Here is a 21,072-nt window from a genome sequence, read left to right as displayed (position 1 = left end):
ATTCTTCCTAATATATTTAAATACAATCCAATAAAAATACCAGCTGGTTTTGTTTTGGAATAAGCAAGCTTAATCCAATTTTGCATGGAAAATAAACACACAAAAAACACCCCTTAAAAAAAGAAGAGTAATAATGGGATATTCCCTTGCTGAATTATATGATAAAGCCTAGAAATTAACACAGCGTGAACTTTCGCAAATGGATGGGCCAGGGGTTAGAACAGAAGGCTGAGCAGACTCGATGCCCCCAGGAGGTTAGTATATGCAAAGGTGCCTCTTGAATCAGTGGGAGATGGGTTTGTTCTGTAAATGCACTGGTACACCCGGGTGGCCATCACCAAAAATACAATGTCAGGGCACACATGCCAAAAAAGAACACACTGGACCTCAGTCTAGAGAAACAGAAAGAATGTCCAGTACTAACATAAGTGTTCACAATTACTACATTTCAAGAGGTTTACATCTCAGGGGTCATGTTAAAAACTGGTGGTTTTCAAGTAATGGAAATTATTAAACTAACTCTGAATTTGATCCAATTTTGTCAGAGCACTTAGAAAAATGTAAACACGAAATAAACAATATGATTAATTTATTAAAAACAGTTGATGAAGAATCAACTGAATTAATGGGAAAATGTGTATAAAATGCAGGGGTAGAAAAAATAAATAAACTGGAGACTATTGCTTCTCACCAAGATGGAATAACAAAGAAGATTTATATTCCTGCCTGAAACAAGACAAAACAAAACAGAAACAAAATATATGAAACAATGATTTTGAACACTTTGGATGTGGGGCAATGAAAGACAGTGAATTTCAGACAGAGAAAGGAAGCGAACCAGTAAGCCCTGCAATTGCTCAATTAACTGTCTTGAGATTTTCCAGGCTGTGGTGCTTGGAGGATTCCTTTAAATGAGGAGATCTAAAACTCTGGCGAGGTCAAGGCAGTGTGTGTTTTCAGGGGAGAGTACTGAAAAGAACGGAGCTATATGAAGAGAGAACCTCAGATCTGCTGGGAGCTCCTCTTCAATATTCAGCAGAGCCTTGGTCAACACATGTGCATAGGAAAGTGCTCAAGGAGAGGAAAACAGCATCTGGAAGGACTAGAGGGCAGGACAGATTAGTAACTCTGTAGAAAAGATGGTGAATTTGAAGGCATTACTATAAACAATTCAAAATAAGACTCAGAGAAAAATGAATTAAAAAAAAAACAAACAGAGCAGCAGTGAGGTGTGAGAAATCTTTAAGTGGTCTGATATATGTGCAATTGGAGGCCCTTGAAGGATAGAAGGACATGGCGGGGCATAAAACATATTTTTAGAAATAATGGCTGAAAGTATCCTCAATTGATGAAAACTACCAACCATGTAGGTCCCAGCAGCTCAAGAAATCACAAGCATGAGACACTTGAGAAATTATAATAAGGCACACCATAATCTAATGGTTCCAACCATCAATAAAGAGAAAGATTTTAAAAACGGCTAGTAAAAAAACAAAACAAAACAAGACACATAGCATACAGAGAAACAAAGATGAGGATAACTGCAAACTCCCTGTTGGAAACAATGCAAGTGAGAAGGCAGTGGGGCAACACCTATGAAGTGCTGAACAAACAAAACCCAAGCAAACCTGTCAAAGCAAAGGTTAAGTAAAGATTTGTTCACACATATATTCCTGAAAAAATTCCTCACCAGCAGACCTGTACTCTAAGACATGGTACAGACTTCCCTCAGGCAGAAGGAAAAGAATACTAGGCAGGAAGCTGGATGTGCACAAAGAAGTGAAAAGTAGTGAAAATGGTAACTATATGGGTAAAAAATTATTTAAGATGTTTTCTTATAAAATCTTTTAAATATATGACATACATTTTTATAAAAATAGCAACAACATAAAGTGAAGTTTATAACACATGTATAATTAAAATGCAAGACAACAGTATAAAAGCCGTGAGGAGAGGTGAAAGTAGACTGTTTAAGTTTCTTACATATGCATGTCTAGTAGTATATCACTGAAGGTAGATTGTGAGAAGTTTACAAACCCTAAATCAAAATACCAAAATAAAGAGTTATAGCTAATAAGCCAACAGAAGATCTAGTGGAATCATAAAAATATTGGGTGAATCCAGAAAAAGAAAATGAAGAAAAAGGTGGGATAGCTAATGAAGAAAAAGTTGGGATAGCTATATGACATACTTAAATCTCTATATATCAATAATCATGTTGAATGTGTCAATAATCATTGGAAATGTTCTAAATATTCCAATGGAAAGAGATTATCAGACTGGATTAAAAAGGCAATTAATTTTAAATATGACACAACTAGGTTAAAAGTAAAAAGGGTGGAAAAAACATACCGTGCTAACACTAACATAAGGAAAGCTATAGTGACTGTGTTAATATCAGACAGAGTGGGTATCAGAGAAGAGAACAATATTAGAGGCAAAGAAGGCAATTTCATAATAATAAAGGGGTGATCTTATCTGGAGGACATAACAACACTAAACATTTACGCACCTAACAATATTCTCAAAACAAAGCGAAAATAGAAATGCAAGGAGAAATAGACAAATCCACAATTGTAGTGTGCTTGCTGCACAGGTTGTGAGATTCAAGATTAATAAACACAAATCAATTGTATTTCTATATACTGACAATGAACAAGTATAAACTAAAGTTAAAAATTTAAAACAGTATAGAAAATATAAGATACTTCAGGATAAGTCTGACAAAATATTTGTAAACCTGTACACTGAAAAATATAAACATTGCTAAAAGAAACTAAAATATAAAAAAATGAAAAGATATACCTGTTGATGGGTCAAATAAGTCTTTATTGTTAAAGTTGTCAATTATCATTGAATTAATTGTAGTCCACACCATCTCAACCCAAACTCCAGCAGATTTTTTTTGTGTGTGGGAAATTAGCAGCTGATTGTAACGTTCATATGGAAATATAAAAAGGACCTAGAATAATAGCCAAAACAACTTTGAAAAGAACAGTGTTATCTGATTTCAAGACTTACATGGCTACAGTGATTAAGACTGTGGTGCTGGCATAAAGACAGACAAACAGGCCAATGGGACAGAAAAGGGAGTGCAGAAGTAAACCCACACGTACATGGAGAACTGATTTTTGATAGAGATGCAAAGGCAATTCAGAGGGAGAATAAAATGACAAAACTTCTAGAAGAAAAAAATGAGAAAATCTTTGTGATTTTGGGTCAAAGATTTCTTAACTATGACACTAAAAGCACAATCCATAAAAGAAGAAGTTAACAACTGGGACTTCATCAAAGTTAAAAACTTTTGTTCCTCAAAAGACATCACTAAGAGAATGAAAAGACAAGCTACAGACTGGAAGAAAATATTTGCAAAGCATATACTTTAGAATCAATATGCAGAATATATCAAGAACTCTCAAAACTCAGTAAGAAAACCAAATTTTAAAATGGGCAAAAGATTTGAACAAACACTTCAGTAAAGAAGATAGAGACAGCAAATAAGCACATGAAAAAGTGCTCAACATCATTAGTGACCAGAAATGCAAATTAAAACCATAACCAGATGCCATTTTGCACTCACGGTGACAGCTAGAATGAAAGACTGAGCTGGCAGATGTTTCTGAGGGCGTGGGGGAACTGGCACTCCCACACAGGTGGGGGGAATGTGGAATGGGGCAACCACTGTAGAAAACAGATAAGAAGTTTCGTAAACAGTTAAACATACACCTATCATATGATCTAGTCACTTCACTCTAGGTATCTGCCCACAAGAAATGGAAAAATATGTCCACACAGGGTTTTGTACATGAATGTTCATAGCAGTTTTCTTTGTAGTGTCTACTCAAGGGTGAGCCCACCCTGACAACACCCCTCAGGATGCTGGGCATCACCTGGAGCAGGTGACCCGCCTGGCACAGGGTCATCCCATCTGGGCACAGCCCCTGCCCCAATTCCCCTACCCCCTGTGCTAACTCCTGCAGGGCATTCTTCATGGAGCCCCCTCGGCACTCACTCCCCAAATTGCTCCTGGGCTGCTGCTGCCACCCGATAGACTCCAGTCACACCTCCGTGGTGGGCTAGTGTACCACCCTGTCCCCGCCCTTCCCCCACTGTCCCGCACCTCATCGACAGCCTCCCCAGAGCTAGGACTGAGAGCCCTCTGTCCACCTAGACCCTTTCTTTCACAGCCCGCATTCTGCGAGGAATCCTGTTGGTTCTTCCTTCAAAATGCCTCCAGAACTCATGCTCCCTGGCCCAGCCCCACCTCTGGCAGTGCCCACAGCCTTCAGAGCCTGTGCCCTGTTCCCTTGTGTTACCTGAACCAGCTCTGGTGCCCAGCCCTGGCTCCAGCTGCCCCTCCACCTGCTGTTCTCTGTCCAGGTCCACCTGGGCCGCAGCTTCTTGGGCCCACCTTGTTGCCCATTTAACTCTGCACTTCTGATTTTCAGATGCCCTCCTCATGGCTGGGTTTATCACATCTATTGCTCTCTGAGGCACTTACTCACCTTGTCTACTGGCCACATGCTGCCCCCATATTGATGGGGGTGCCCTGAGGAAGGCCTGTGTCCACCACATCCCTGCCATTTCCCAGGCCCCAAGTGTTGGCTGGCACATGGCCAGTGGATGGGTAGGTTGGGGATGGGTGAATTGCATGGATTTAAACCATCTGATATGCAGTGTGGCCTGGCACTATTCTGTGCACCTAGCTTCAACCAGGGGACTCCAGGGATGGTGAAGGAAGCATGTCCCAGAGGCCTGGGCACACAAGGCAGGCACCTGAGGTCTGGCCAGAGTTTGGGCAGACAGAAAGGGGGCTCCTGCTAAGAGGTGAGTGGTGGGCAGACCATCCCAGCCACTGCATGCTTGACAGGTTCTAGGAGAGGTAAATGGTCTTTGTATATCTGTGAGTTGCCCTCTGCCCGGGACCTGTATCCCAACCAGGGCTTTAGCATCCAAGAGGAGCCATGGGCTCATTCAAGGTGAGCACAGGTGAGCCAAGCAGCAGTTCAGTGAAAGTGTGAATGTACATCCTGAGAAGTGTCTGGGGTCACCATGGGTGGCCCAGCCTCCCATGCCCACAAAAACAGTGGGAGAACTGGTTTCACAAGTTAGAAACTGGCACTTTAGAACAGGGGCAAGAATGGAGTTTTCATTATTGTCATTTAAGTAGTTTTGCAAAAGTCAAACTAGAAAGACCTGTGCAAGTCAAACAACTAAGAAAGGGTTGGGAGACAGGGGACAAAGTCTTAATTTGTGTGAGAGAGAATCATCTTTGTTAGATAGCAGGTGGCCACAGAGCCCGGTCTCATGGGTGTGTGACTAGGCACACGTGCATATGTGTGTCCACACGAGCATGTGTGCATACCCACGAGGGGGTCTGAGCGAGGGGCACAGAGAGGAGCCAGAGCCAGTGGGGACAGCCCACGACATTTATTGAACTCAGACATGGTGCTAAGGTGCTTCCTGGTCAGTCCATGCCCTCCAGCCACCTGAGAAGCCGCCCAGGGCCCACGTGTGGCCCCCCACACATGACATCTCTGTGACATCAGGGCCTAGCACCCCTCTTCACATCACTTCTCAGATCAGGACCTGGCACCCTCTTTTCCTTCCCTAAGAACAAGGGGAAGGGCACAGCCTGACCCCAGCACAAGACCTGCATGGACACACGGGCCAAGACAAGCAAGGCTGCAAGGGGAAACAGAGTGAGCAGGTGGGGCCAGGTGAGAGAGGGGCAGCCACAGGTCTAGATGGTTGAGGAGAGGATGGCTTATAGGATGTACTGTCAAAATGTTTAAACCAACTCTTAAAACAGTTATACTGACACTAAGGAACGATACTTCTAAAATGTCATAGATGGGAACGCCCCCAAGCATTGAACATAATAAGCACTGCATGCGGACGTGTGAGCAGACTGGAGCAGAAGTTACTGAACGAGCGGAGTCAGGGATGGGCCTGCAGCTCACAGGCAGCTGTAGATATAGACTTGCTTTGTCAACATGTGAACCTCTATGGCATAGACCATTCTGTTAGTAAAGAAAACCTCTATTTGTATTTGTGACGAAGGGTGGGCTGTCTGTACAGGGTGCGTGAACCAGGTGGACGCCAGGGTTCGTGGTGTGGAGGATGCTGGGCAGGATTAGAGCGCGCCCATCCCAGTGACCTCAGACGTCAGCCTAGAAGAGACAGAGGCACAGGGAGACAGGTCACAGCGTTCTCATAAAATGAGATCATACTGGAAATGCATCATTCTGTGGCATCCTCACAGCTTTGGCATCTGTCTCCCTTTTCATAGGACAGAGAGTCTCAGGCCACTGCTCAGCAGCCTTGAGCTGGAGACGCCAGCCCAGCAGAGGGAAAAGGACCCAGCAGGGACCAGATCCAGGGGTTCTTCCTTCCTGGGCTCACAGTCTCCCTACCCCAATGCCCCATGCCTGTCACCATATTAGGGGCATGACCAGAACCACCTGGATAGTCAGAGGCCATCACAACCATTTCTATGGCAACCATTCAGGGAGGGGCACTGGAGTCACACTGCCCACAGGGGCTGCCTCTCTGTCTACCTGGGCCCCCCTCCAGCTCCCCCAACATTGTTGGGTAGGAAGGAAGGGCCCCAGGTGGGGGAGAGGCAGGGGGCCTTCCTGCCCCCTTGAGGTCCCATCTCCCTGTGGTCACACCATGTTTCCCAATGTGCCCTGGGCAGGGAGGCTGAGGTGAGTGGCCCAGAAATGGTCAGAAGAGTTGTCTGCTGCTCTGGGATCCTCAACATGTGCCCTGGCTGGGACACAGGACCCTACCTCCTCCAGCGTGTAACCTTGAACCCTCGCACAGTTCCCTAATGCACTACTCTGTGAGTGTCTAGGTTTGGGGGGGTCTTTACAACACACGACATGAGAGGAGAATAACCTAGTAATGTGTCTCTGAAACTACAGAACCCTCTATGCTGAATTTCAATTAACCCAGGTATATGGCTGACCCTAGGCCCTGGATGGCATAGCCTCTGCCTTCCTGAAAATACTCTTGCCTCTAACCACCTAGCCCCTCACTGAAGATCCTTCAGGGTGAAAGGTGAAGTGGGAAAGGCAAGTGGAGACTCTCCAGCACCTTCCATGCTAGGCCCAGCCAGGGAAAAGAAGCCCTGGGGAGGCCCACTCTATACCCACAGGTTGTCATTCTCTGAGTGCCCTATCCACTGACCGCACTCACCTGGCATTGATGAGGTACTGAGCAAGGCTGATGTTGGCTGGGGTCCCTGTGATGGTGATTTGGCGTTCTGATGACCCTTCTGTAGCATTGGCAATTTTGATCTGAGCTCCAGACATCTGTCGAATTTCATTGATTTTGGTCCCTTGGCGTCCAATTATACAGCCTATTAGCTAGAAAAAAGGATGGAGGAATTTCTTAGAGAAGAACCCACGGTGGCCCTGAGCAGACTGTGCAGAGCCCTGGGGGAAGCTCATGAGGATGGTCCAGCCTTGGTCTCCACTCCATGCCACCAACTCCTTGCTTCTGGAAGGAAGAGGCACTGACTTCCTGTGGAAGGGATGGGAGCTGTGGGCACTAGGGCTCTGCTTGGTGACCTAATTACAAGCTGTCCCAACAAATCAGGAGACTGGAGAGCCACATGGCTGTCACTTGCCCAGTGTCCTTTGGGGCCTGAGAGACGTGGAGCCCAGAGGCCCAACACCAGCACCAAGGCTAAGGCCATGTTGACACCTTCTTGGCTGGGTTCTCAGAGTGGTGGGATGTTTGTCTGAAACCAGAGTAAAGCTCACTGCTGCTTATAACCTGTCTTTTGATAAACTTGGATGAAATTCTGAGGACATATCAGATGCTCTCTTTCCTTCCCATCCTGTGACCTCTGTTCAAGAATGAATGCAGTAGCCTCTGGCCACTCAGCTGGCTGAAGGAGGAGATGGTCATGGAGAATGAAGGAGCCAGAGGGACCAGAGCCAGGGTGTCCCCAGGACACAGACCAGCCACATGTGGGGCCAGAGTGCAGCCTGCGGTCAGGACCTGCTCTCCACGGCCTCTCCCAGCCCACCCTGCTGCACATGGACAGAACTGAGTCCTTTCATTCACATGGGGGCCGTTAGTGAGAGCTCTTAGCAGGAGCACAGAGAGAAGAGGCTGAAAGATGGGGCCTGTGCAATTGGTTTCCTATCCACCTCTCCTGTGGCAGCCTGGATGAGGGTGTCAGCACTTGTGGTGACATCAGTTCTGATTTCTTATGTCAGAGAGGCGGCAGGTGCAGAGTTTGGGGCTAGGCTAGTGGAAATCCATTTCCAAATGAAGGGATTCTGAACCTGTGTGATGACAACTGCTCACTGGGGACACAGGTGCATCTCAACTACCTCTTTTCCCTTAGGTGATTTACAGCATATCAGTTTTGTTCATCTGTAAGGCCATCTCTGCTACTCTCCTAGGTTAGACCAACTGCCATACTAGACAATATAACCCTCCCAAATGTCCAGACAAACCTGTCCCCAAGCTGCTCAGCTTCCTCCACCTCCTGCCTAAGTCCCCCAAACTCTACCTACATCTCCCCAGGCCCTGCCCACACATCCCTGGGCCCGCCTACCTCCCCAGGCTCTGCCCGTATCTCACCAGCTTCACCCCTCACTCCTTTGTGCCTGGCCCTGAGGTTAGGGAGAGTGACTTCTAGAGTTACCTGCCTGAGATCCTTGACTTGCTCTTCCCTGTCACCCTCCCACTAGCAGAGAAATCTTGAGGGCTCCTCACTGACCAGGGCCAGTCAAGGCAGGTGACTGGCAGACCTGCTGTGGCAGGCACGGGGGCAACAGAAGTGGAAGGAGATGTGGGGCCAGCTAAGTTCCCTGAAGATGCAGGCACTCAGGAGTCCACCTGAGCTTCCTGCCCTGTCTTGGTGTCCTTCCCTTGTCCTCCCTCTGTCCTCACACCTTCCTTGGCCATTAGAAACCAACTGTCTGGCAGCCCACTTTCCATTCTAGTACCTTTGCACCTCAGTGTGAGTGGCCCTGCCCAGCCCACGCAGTGCTACGCGCCTGCTGCACAGCCTGCCTTGTTTCTGCTCCAGTAAGCCATCTGAGGAAGATTTCCTCTGGCATGTCTCCGTCCCTAGTTCTCTTAAACATGTCTGTCTTTCCATTATTCTTGCTGAAAACGTTCTCACACCCAGCCCTCTCTTCTCGCCCCCCGCCCCCGTCAGGGCATCTCCCCTCCCTGAGACCTCACACCTAAGGGCTCCTGAGCTGCTCTCCGCCCATCCCTCCATGGCTGATGTGAAACAATCTCCCTCCAAGATGAAACTGTGCTGTCTGAGTGCTAATGAGAAACCACAGCTGTCAGTGCGGCCCCCTGACACTGACACCCGGCTGAGCATAAGATTCTTCTAAGCAACTAGGGGGGAATGTGAGAAGTCATAGGCCTCTCTAATCTGGACAGAGCATTAAGCCTGCACCAGTTGGGCCTAGACTGGCTCCTTTGGTAGAAGGCATGCTAGGCCAGCCCTGCAACCCAAGGCTGCCCTTTCACACGGCCCCTCTGGCTCTCCAGGCTCCTCGGACATTCAGTCCAAAGACCAGCCCTCCTCTAAGCCTTTTGTGCCTCATTGGACATTTAAAGAAAGACTAGAGAAGAACTCTCAAATAACACAGCCCTCTCCTAACCAGACTTCCAAGACAAACCCCACAGGAACCAAGGGACATACCTACCCTACCATACCTCCTACAGCTGTCTGTATGAGCCCTTAGGTTCCCTGTCCCAGCAGAAGGGGCCCGAGCATGGGGACACCATAGGCACAGTGACATGAGTGAGGCAAGCTGTGCAACAGGCAGTGAGGGCACAGCGGTGACCATCAGAGATGGAACCCAAGGTTGCCAGCTGCCGGGGACAGCTCAATACACGGCCCTCAGGCCTGACCTAGCCTAGGTCCCCATGGCCACAAGGGCTGGCTGGCTGTGTCATGGATCCTGTGCATCATTTAGGTCACCACATTCATCCGTAGGTAAGTCATGGTGACATGTAGGTGTTGGCACAATTTCCCTTTGTCTGATTTAACTTTGACCAAGAGACAAAAATGGACAAGATGACAGGCAAGTGTCCCAACAGACACATCGTACTTCCTTCCTTCTCTCTCCAAGGTGGCAGGAGGCCCAGGGGACACACGTTCTCTGCATGAGATCCTTTGCCAGGAAGGGTCAAGGAGTGTGCTCTGCAGGGCACACAGGTTCCAGAAGGCACCCTCCTCCTGGGGAGCTCCCCCAGCAGGAGGGTGGTGGCCATGACTGGGAGGGGACCCAGGAAACATCTCCACGCAAGCTTATCCCCTTGCCTTTTAGGTTCATTTGGGTTTAAAACAAAGGCCCAGACCAGAGCAGGATACCTGGCATTGGTGAAAGGGTATTTTAGGGAAAGGCTACAAAAGGGGGACGCTCAGAGCAGAGGCCACCTGCATGTATGGTGTGTGTAAAAAGACTTGGCAGGCTGCTGAGAGCCGCAGCTTGAGGACCAAAGGGGAGGACATGTCTGGAGCCTTGAAAGCAGAAACCGTCTCCATTTGAGAACGAAGAGCCACCTCACCCCATGCAGGAGTCTGGCCTGCAGCTGCATGGGGGCTCTGGTGAGAGCAGTCCTTCTGGAGGGCCTGTCTGTCCAAGTGTCCCACACTAAGAGCAGGCCACGCCCTGAAGTCACAAGTCTGTGCTTCCTGTGGTTCGCCTACTGAAGGGAAGAGGCAGGATTTCCTCCTGGGCTGGTGTGAGGTGAAAAGCAGTGAAGGTTACCGAAGGCTGTAGTTCTAGGGCAAGAAAGCCCATGTCCCCCACATGGCGGCTTTTCTGTGTTGCTCAGGACAGCTGTCCCTCCAGGACACATGGCCCACATCTACCTTGGTATCTTGGGTTGGGGATCCAAGTAAACATTCTTAATATGATCCACAGTTTCAGAGGGCGATGCCAAGAGGACTGTGAAGGGAGCTCAAAAGGCCACCTCCTCAGCTGAGCCCGAGCAGGAATAGACGGTGGATACCAGATCCAGGAATCCAGACAAACCCGTGACATCCCCACATCCTGCAGACTCACAGAGAACCCCAAACCCTTCAGAGACCCAGGGGGCATAGGGCGGGGCCACGCCAGGCCATCCCTGGGTCCCCATTCTTCAAAGGCCAACCCTGAACTAGGGCAGTGCCTTCACATGGGGTCAGTGGGGCCCTCAGCTTCTCAGCCAGCTCTGGCTTCTGAATTCTAAGTAAACCCTGAAGACCTCTGTTTGCTCCTTTCTAATCTGGTATCTCAGGGGCTTTTATGGGTATTAAACTGCCTAATGTGGGATGGAAAGGGGAGGTCATAAGTAGGGTCAAGGGGCTCGGGCATACTCACATCATTGGGAATGGTGAGCTCATGAGTGCTGGCCGGAGGGCTGGCATCCAGACCTGGGCACACCAAGGGTACATGATTAGGCTGGTGGAAGGCTGCTCCCATAGCACCCCAGTGCCCGGTCCATGCTTAGCCCACACAGGCTGGGCAGGGCCAGGGGCTGGCTTGAGGGGTAGGGTGCAGCTGGAGACCGAGGGCCCTGTGAGCTCTTCACTCTATTGCAGTGCAACTCCTGAGTCCCAGCTTCTCTCAAAACAAGGAAAATGAAACCCAGCAGAGTAAAGTTTCACTTTCTCCTTTTGGGCATATCATGATGTCCCTCCTCTGCCACATGGAGGGACATGTCTTAAAACCCTTCACAGGCACACAGAAGACACCATGCTAAGCAGCTCTCGGGTGTGTCTGTGTCTTCGAGACTTCATGGGGTGCCCAGGGTGCAAACCTGTGACCCTGGTGCCTGTCCTCCATGGGTTCTCTGTTCCCTTTGCTCTTCCTTCTCCCCAACCAAACAGTGCTCAGCCCCCTCTGCTGGCCACCAGCTCCGCTGTGGTGTCAGCTGTCTCTGACACTACTCTCCCCAAAGGCAGCTACCCAGCCTGCTTCAAGGCCCAGCAGCCCAGGCCCAGCATGCAGTTCTTCCAGCCCGGTGTTTCACTGATTCCAAAATAGTCTGCTGGGCTGCTGGAAGACTGCATTTCTGTATGGGTGTCCTATGTAGGAGATGAAGACACAGGCCTAACTTGTCACCAAGCCCCAATCTTTACCTTGACAAATCTCAGCATAGGACCCAGCAAATCAAGACAGCTTATCAAAATTCAAGACAAGATTTACTCTTGCTTTGAAAACAGTGACAACAAAACACAGAGGGGGACTGGAGTGGGAAAACCAGTGGAGACAAAGCCCAAGGCAGACTGGCTCCCTGTATGCCACACTTCCATGTCCTCAGGAGGCATATCAAACCTACAGTCCACAGCTGAGACCCTGCTCTTCTTGCTCCTGGCCCCATGTGGTCCCAGCATCTCGGGTCACACAGCTCAGCCCAGACCCTGAAGCCCTCTGGCTCCACCCCTTCTCACCACTTACAGCTAACTACAAAGACCAGGCTCATGTACCTTCAGAATATTCCAGAACCTGAGCCCTCCACCCCACATTGGTCCCTTCCTCTGCCCTTGCCTCTCAGTATGGCCCAGAAAGGTCCCAACAAAACGCAGATCAGATGCCTTCAAGACTCAAAACCCACCAAGGGTTCTAGCTTCTTCCCTGTGCTCCCAGCCACCTGTCCGTGCTCCCCGACACTGGACCTGGGGCTGGCTTGTGCCCAGTCTCATCATCTACCCTCTCCTTGTCCCCACCCCAATTTCTACTTCCTCTTCCACAGCACTTGTGTCTCCAAAACCAGATGCACTGTGACCATCTGTTTCAGTGCCGTGAGTGACCCTGTGAGGATGGGACTGTCCTGGGAGCCTGCTGAGCACAGGAACTCAGATGGAAGATGCTGCATGAACCATTCATTCAGAACTGTCTGTCATTTTTCTTTTGTATAGCTAAACCTACACTTTCTGTTCTTTATCTTCTTTTAATAAAGGTATTTTCAATACAATTATTTGGTATTCAACCATCAATACACATTCTATAAATAATGACATTAAAAATGTCATTTAAGAGGTTTTTCAGTCCTGTCTGAGTCCTACACAGGAACTCCTAGTAGCCTGGCTTGAGATGGACATAAAGCCACGAGTCATGTTTGTCCAATGTGGTATATTTTGATCAAGGGGAGAAAGTTATCAGATTTCTTTTCAAGAGGAAAGTAAAATTGAATAACGTGAAGACACAGCATTTAAAACTCGTATTCCTTTGTGTCAGGGCTCTGTGCCCAGGAGTGAGTGTCTCTCTCTTAAGATGATGACATCCCCTCTCTGGGACAGAAACAATGCTTCCCCAACACAACCTGAGCCTGCTTTGGAAGCAATGCTGGCATCAGCCTTCAGGGTCCTGTAAAACAAGTCAATGCCTCTCCTCATGCTCACCTGGCTTAATCTGCTGTAATGCATGCATGTGCGTGCATGTGAAATGCATCCAAATGTGTGTGTATGCCTGAAAGCACAAGAGCTTCATGTCCCATAAGGCCTTGGGGAGGCACGTCATCACAGGGAGGAGTGAGTCCCCTGTCCCTGAGGTCTGAAGGCCTTGGGGAGGGGCCATGGGGGAAGGTGGGGCCTCAAGACTCCTGTGAGCCCCAGGGTGCACAGATGGGCCCAGATGCAGCCTGTGATGAAGTCTTGGGGCTTCCTCCGACCTCAGTTGCACCCTGTGGCCCAGAATACACCCCTGGGCTGACAGACACCACCACTGGAAATGCTCCTCTCCTGCACCTTTCCTTTAGCTGGATACTTGCTCTTCTGCTCTGTTCCAGGATTTCCAGGGGGAGTAGGCAGCCCCTCCCTCAGAAGATACCCACTATGCCAGGCCACAAGTTTCCAGTGGCCTCACTGCTCCTTGCCCTGGGTAATGGGACCTATAAATCTCTGCCCTGCCCTGCACTATCCCAGGACCATTTTAATTCAAATCAGAAGGGGTGACCAGAGTGTTCTTATCAGTGAAGGTGTGCTCCTGCCTCCTAGAAAATACGTTTTGGGAAGGCACACATCATGGCAAAGTCTGCACTACAGGCCCCCACACACTATGCCACTAGGAGAATAAATGACAACACAGTCGGTGGCTCTTTCATGTTCAAGGACTTTGGACAATGGGTATTGCTGGAGCCCATGACCCACCATAACACTCCCAGCGGTGACCAAGGCAGAAGCTGGGAACTATGGATGTGAAGGTGGTGGGCACACAGGCTCCGTCTCCATGACACGGGCCTCCCCTTGCCGAGGCACTGGCTGTCCCCTCCTCCCCAGGCTGTGCCCTGGAGCCCAGGCCTCCACTCTCCACTAGAGCACTTTGTTTTACCTGACGACGGGCCCATCAGATTTTGAGCTTCTTCGGAGGAGTGTAAAGGCAGCTTTTCTCCTGGAGAGCAAAGAAGAAACAAATTTAATGTTTTGCCCTCAAGGAGATAAGCAAGGTCACTTCAACTATGGAAGCTCAAAATCTGACTGGCGCACGGCAGCCCAGCACGTCTGATGGGCTCTCATCTGCCACGGCTGCCAAGGCGATGCTCTGTGTGTGTCATCGGAAGGAACCCGCCCCTGCCCCTGTGCTCAGGGGAGCTGAGGACCACTGTGCCCTGGGCTGGGGTCTGGCTTATCTTGGTTTTCCCAGGGGCAGGGCAGGTGCCGTCCTGTTGGGTGTCACTCCTGGGATGTGCACTGGAAGAGCATCCCCTTGTGCTTGTCTGAGTTCTTGCTCCTGGACAGAACAGGCTCCAGGGCTGGCCAGATGGATACGTTCAATAGGAAGGGCCCCCCAGAATGCCTGAGTGGAGCAGAGAACAGGTGGACCCTCGATGGGGCAGATGTCCCTTCATAAGATGGCCAGCTGTGAGGTGACTAACCCCCTCAGGGGACACAGAGAGGCCTCCTGCCTGGCCTTCAGCAATGTGCACACCGACACATGTTAACATGCCCTTGGCATTTACAACTAGAACTGTACCTGCTCTGCTCACTGCCCTGAATAAAGCCAGTTCAGAAAGAGAAAGTCCCCAGGTGAGAAGAGAGGAGGTCAGAAAGGGCAGCTGGGTACGTACCGGGGAAAGCGGGGTTGGTCTGTCCGAGGGGAGGAAAGGGGGTTTGCTGCATGGCCAACTGGTGGAGCTTGGTCAACTGCTGGGGGTAGGAGGGACATGAGAGCTAAGAAGGTTATTGTCATTGAGTACAAGTCACACCAAATTAAAAAGGCAGTAACAGAACTCTGTACAAATAGAGATAAAGAGGGGCCATGCGAACACATGGCAGACGTAGCAGAACTCAAGGACTTGGCCTGGGAAAACCAATGGGCTGTTGTCAGCAGGCGCACTGAGCCCCTTTCTTCTCCTTGGCTCCCTGGCAGCTGTGGCCTGAACCAGTCAGACTTCCCAACCACATGGGCCTGAGTGGACAAATGACCCCCAGAGCAGTAGGGCGGCTGCTGGGCCCCTGGGATTCATAGGGAGGATCTGAGAGCCACAGAACAGGACCAGCTGGGCCTCTAAGAGCTTCACAGTCATGCTGTCACTCAGAGTTCATGTGCATCTGTGGGAAATCCATGTGATGCTCCCTTCTGCAAGCCTGCCCTGCCCCAGTCCTGGGCTAGACCTGGGTCACTCCCAGGGCTAGCCCTGCCTCACATTCTGCCTCCTGTAACCTCCGAGATTATAGGATGTAGTATTGGGAGGTTCTGTGGCATTGGAGGGCATGTGCACTGGTACCCACTGTGTCTGAGCAGGCAGCTCCCTATTCCCTATCCTTAGCCACTAGACTTTGGGGGAGAGGGCTTTGAAATATAGTTTATTTAGTTATTTTATCTGAGCCTCATTTCTTAAACGAAAACTAAACATACCTCTGAGGGTAAGATAGCACATTCTGGGAAATGTCCTCAACCCCCCAGCCTCTTCCCAGCAGAAAGACCAGTCTGAATGCTCCCAGCACAACTTCCAAAGCCAACCCTGGACTCATCAAGAGGCAAGAATGGGGGCCTCCACAAAGCCCCCAGAGGCCAGTAGATGGGGACCCTCAGAGAGCAGAGCTGGCATCCCCAGGTATAATGAGAATCTGACCAGGCACCCACATCTGTCCCATCTTGCAGGACCTGGGCTCCTTCAGCGCTAAGACAAATGTCAAACACTGCTTCCCAATGCATGGAGGCTCACTGCTGCCCCCGGATGGCCCCTCTCCCTGAGCCTTCTGTCCCATCCTTGCCCTGAGCCCTGCAGGGACAGCCCCTGAGTACAGGGGTTTGTGGTATGCTGGACTGTCATTCTGGCCACTTCCTGCTTCCACAGGCCAGGGTCTCAGTGTGAAGAGGTGTGAAGCTGGGCCACGACCAGCTTGTGGCCTCCTGGTCACATCTTTGAGTAGAACCTTGGTGATGTGAGACACTGGGATGCGGGTGGCCTGTCCTCCTATGCTGCTCCTAAGCATTTCCATTACAGAGCTGGCTGATTTCCTCTTTCCCTCCTGGAAATCCTAAGCGCATCCGAAATGCAGCCTTGTTCTCTGTCTTAGGGGTCTCCCTGTTTTCTGGGGTGCTTCTTGACCTGCAGCACTTGGGTGGGTGGGTCTGCTCAGAGACAACTGGTCACATTCCAGACTCCACGAGGCAATTCCAGGCAGTTATTGTACCTACAGTCCTGAGGAGAGAAGGTTAGGGGAACTTCTAAGAGTTCCCAATGAGGTGGTGCTGGTCAAGACCCCAGTAGGGGCTGGGGTCTGACAGTCACCTGCTGCCTGGCACATATCCCCTTGATTTAACTTCCTGAGGCACAGTGTGGCCTGAATGGATAAGCATCAAAGCCCCTGAGAAAGGTGGCAGGAGAGCAGAGACACTACCACAGAACAGGCAGTGAGACTTGGCTGTACCCCCTGTGCCTTGGGTGAGATGCTGAGAGTCCAGGTAACCCTGCAGAAAAGAGGCCTAGACCCAGCTGCATGGCCAGGCAGCCAGCAAAGGCTCCTCTTTCCAGAGACATGTAAGTGCCTTATAGAGAGATGAAGTGTCTTGTAGAAAGATAGCAAGTACCTAAAGGTGTCCTGGAGCATGAGGGCTAAGGAGTGCGTGAGACAATCCTCAGCCTCCTGGGGACTTCACTGTACTGACCTGATTCTGCAAACCCCACCTTCCACTTGATGGACCTGGGGCTGGGACTACTGTGCCCTGTGTACAAGTCACACGGAATCATGGAGGCATTTGGTGGGTGCTGTGCTCTGAATCCACCCACATGGGAGAGTTCAAACTAGGCCTAAGGTTTCCTCACAAGGAGGTAACTACAAGTTACCAGGGTATGAAGGAAACCCTGTTTCTGGAGACAACAAATGTGACCTTGGAGAGCGAAGGCCAGCCCTGTCTGTGTCAGGGCAGTCAGTCATCAAGGATGGGGCATGCTTTGGGCTCTGACCAGCACTAGGATTTCCATGCTGACTCACATAGGGAGGGCAGCCTGGTGTGTGACCAATCCTTGGGGGCTTCAGGCCTTCCCCCAGAGGATGGGCCAGCAGGGAGGCCAAAAAGCCCTGACAGGCTGCTTTCTGCTCCTGTTCCACTATTTCATTCCCTGTCACTTGCTCATGTGTCTGACAGTCAGGATGGCATGTTGCCATGAGGGCAGGCCCTCTCCTATCTGTCCCTGCATCTCCAAGAGTGAAGAGCTGTGCACTGGTCTGTTGGCAGGGGAGAATCGGGCTCTGGAGGCAGAGGAACCCCCTCGAGTCGGGCTCTGGAGGCAGAGGAACCCCCTCGAGTCAGCCAAGTCCTGACAACTCTGTGGAGACAGGACCATCTTGTGTCCTGGGGCCACCACCCCCATCTGTAAAGTGGGGGGACACATGTGTGTAAATGGCAGGCTATGAATGCTGTCCAGGCTAATTGGGGTGAACAGTCATAGAAATACCAGGAGCTTTCCAATCCACTGTCCGCAGGCTCCAACCTTAGAGGCTCGCAGGTTTCCCCATCGCCTCCCTGGAGGTTAAACAGATGAGGTGCATCAAGTAGTCTCTGCTCCAGAGCTACCAGCTGTGTGTGTTACAGGCACGGCTCTGCTTATACCCGGGGTCTGATACCTCCAAACTCAGCAATGCCCACTGCCGTGTATGTGCTGCTTTTTATGAAACAGTGGCCACAGTGGCACATAAATCCTCATCCCCACTCACCCACAAGTGTAAAGTGCCACCTTGAGGAAGTGCTGGACCAGTAACAAGATGCCTAGATAAACACCACTGGTGAGAGGGCTGACAGGCAGATGTCAGCTGGCGTCTTCTGTCTTGGCTCTGCCCTTAATTAGTCAAGCACTTCACCTCTTTAGGACTCAATTTCTACATTTTTTAAAGGAGGAAGCAGAACACAGTGCTAAGGGGAATTCCTGGTTTTTGAGATATTTCACCATTAAAAAAAAAAAACAAACAGACTTCCAGTTGCCACCAGTGGCTACAAATCGCAAGGAGGGGGAGAGAGGGGGAAGGAACAGAGGAGGTATATTATAGGTCTTTCTCCATGGCTTGTGGGTTCCACTTAATGTTGTGTCAGGATATAAAAACATAGACAAACACCAAACACAGACAATCACTAAAATTTAAGTATCCATAAATAACTCAATTAATTATCACAAAACATACCATACAACTACCTTTCGGCAGTAAATATATCACCAAAGCGGATGGATATGCATTTAGGTCTCTTTTCTGTAAAATGCTTGTTTGTGTCTTTTGTCCATTTTTTTTATTGGGTTGATTTTTGGTGATTCACAAGAATACCTTATGTAGTTCAGATACTAATCCTATTTCAGTTATACCTGCTGAAAAGACCATTTCCTCACCCTCCTTCTTGTGTCTTTAGAGAAACAGAATTTTAAAATTTATTGTAGTCAAATTAATTCATATTTTATGGTTTATGTTTTAAGAAATCCTTCCCTGATTTGTGTACAGAATATTCTACTATAGTTTCTTCTAAAAGTGCTACCTTTTCTTGATACATAAGGAGTGTTTTGTTGTTGTTATGTTGTAAAAATCTGTTTTCCCATGTGGATGACCTGCCATCCTGGCATCTCGGTCACACATCAGGCTCCCTCACCCACATGGGTTAGATCCAGGCTCTCTGTTCGGGTCCACTTGCCTATGGTCTCTCCTTGCACCCAAACCACACTGTCTCAGATAGGACAAATCTCCCTATCATATATTCTTTTAATGAATATATTGGCAATTCTTGGCTTTTGCCCTCTCACATGAAAATTTAAAACAGCTAGTCAAGATTTTGATTACAATCATATTATTGCATTTTGCACCTCACTTTGGGAAGAATTGACATAATTTAGATACTTGGTGTTTCTACCCACATTTAGAAAATGGATTATCTCTCCATTTATTTTGGTCTTCTTTAACTTTTAATAAAGATAAATCTTTTTAAAAGTCATCTTTTAATTACTGATTTCAACTTAACTGCTTTGTGATCTATGATTCCAATATGTGAGAGATGGTGAGTCTTCTTTATGGTCAGAATGTCATCAAACTTTGTCAATGTTTTCATGAATTCTTTAGCTATGTTGGGGGTAGTGTTCAATATATGTTAATTGTATCAGTCTCACTGACTCTACCGTTAATATCTTCTTATTCTTGTCTACTTGACCTTTACTGAAAGAGGTATATTAAGGTTCCACTACAATGACTGTCAAATTCTCTTTATGATTTATCATTTTTTTCTTTATATATGTTGAAGCTATGTTTTAGGTGCATATAAATTTTGAACTGTTATAGCTTCTAGTGACTGAACCTTTTATCAACATGTAATGACTAGATAATGAATTTGCCTTAAAGTCTTTTCCCCCCCTGCTGATAATATTTGTAATTGGGTTTCTTTTGGTTAGTATTTTCCTAGAATAGCTTTTTCTATCCTTTCAATTTCTCCAGGTTGTTATTCTTTAGCTGTCTCTTGAAGGGAAAAAAAAGTTGGATTTTTACATAAGTCTGACAGCCTCTGATTTTACTGAAAAATCTTTTACTTTGATCACAATTACCCATAGGTAAAGACTAATTTATGCCATTTTTTTGTACTTCTTATTGACCTGATTTTCTAGGGTTCTTTTCTTTTTCTTCATTCATTTTCTTCTTTCATAATAATAATTTTCCCCTTACCCACTTTCCTTTCGGTACCTTTATGAAGTTTACATAATTGAAGTCTTTTCTATTGGTGGTCAGTGAGTAACTGCTATTAACATGAACGCTTAAAGCCTATATTCAGTATCTGTACCTTCTTCCTAATGATTCAGTGACCTACAGGATATTAAAGTTCCCCTCAACCCCTCCGAGTCTTCTGTACGCTACTTCTGTCCGTTTAGTTCTGTTACGTTAATCCCACAAATCAGACAACATTGATATTGATTTTACAAAGTGTGTCTTCAGTTACCCAAATGTTTAAATTTTAGTGTAGTAGAAATCATCCATATTTTCTTTATGTTTTGTGCTTGTGTTAATGAAAGAAACAATAATTGTCTTTGCTCACACTCCTCCTTGCCTTTCTAGCCTTCCTTCTGAGATCATTTCTCTTCCCCTGAAGGGCATTCATGAGAAGGCTGTTGGTCACAGTTGTTTGTCTGAAAATATCTATATTTAGGTCCTTGGAAGATGCTCTTCAGATATACTTTCAGTAACTAGCTTTTATTATGCCACCATCTTCTGGCTCCCACTGCTGCTGGTGAGGAGTCAACTCACTCTCTCACTGTTGTTCTTTGTAATGTTCTTTTTGTCTCTGACTACTTAGAACATCTATTTTTGTCTCTGATGCTGCGTGCTTTTGCTTTGACTTGTCTAAGGGAGACTTCTTTTTGTTTCTCTTGTTTGGGATTTGCTGGGATTCCTGAATGCAAGGATTGGTTCCTTTTATTAACTCTGATAAAAGGATAAATTAAAATTTCTCACTGCTTATCTCTTAGAATGCCCCTGTCTCCATTCTGTTACCTGTTCCTGAGGCTCTAAGTGAAATATACGTTCTTCCCAGTTGTCTTTGTTATCAGTGTTTCTCAGACTTTCTGTGTGCCAACAGGTCACCCAGGAGTCTTGATTCTCAGAAGGAGCAGGCTGGGAAGGATGGC

General features: G+C 48.1%; 1 protein-coding gene across 20 annotated transcripts in view; it reads right to left on the bottom strand.

Moving 5' to 3' along the window:
• Nucleotides 1-5,414: 5,414 nt before the first annotated feature.
• Nucleotides 5,415-21,072, bottom strand: part of PCBP3 (poly(rC) binding protein 3) — a 223,542-nt gene continuing 207,884 nt past the window's right edge. For 13 of the 20 annotated variants that reach the window (XM_045196615.2, XM_045196623.2, XM_053917769.1 and 10 more), the window contains 5 exons: nt 15,046-15,124; nt 14,310-14,369; nt 11,358-11,410; nt 7,204-7,373; nt 5,415-6,173 (listed from right to left, as the gene is read on the bottom strand). In XM_045196615.2, coding sequence (XP_045052550.1) covers nt 6,137-6,173; nt 7,204-7,373; nt 11,358-11,410; nt 14,310-14,369; nt 15,046-15,124 — 399 coding nt within the window. In that variant the 3' untranslated portion in view covers nt 5,415-6,136. The remainder of the gene's footprint in view (nt 6,174-7,203; nt 7,374-11,357; nt 11,411-14,309; nt 14,370-15,045; nt 15,125-21,072) is intronic. The other 7 variants (XM_045196639.2, XM_024562474.3, XM_045196665.2 and 4 more) reach the window with 3 other exon arrangements.

The sequence above is a fragment of the Desmodus rotundus genome, chromosome 2, assembly GCF_022682495.2.
Source record: "Desmodus rotundus isolate HL8 chromosome 2, HLdesRot8A.1, whole genome shotgun sequence".
In the NCBI taxonomy this organism is placed as follows: Eukaryota; Metazoa; Chordata; class Mammalia; order Chiroptera; family Phyllostomidae; genus Desmodus; species Desmodus rotundus.
This window is presented reverse-complemented; position numbering and strand designations above follow the sequence as displayed.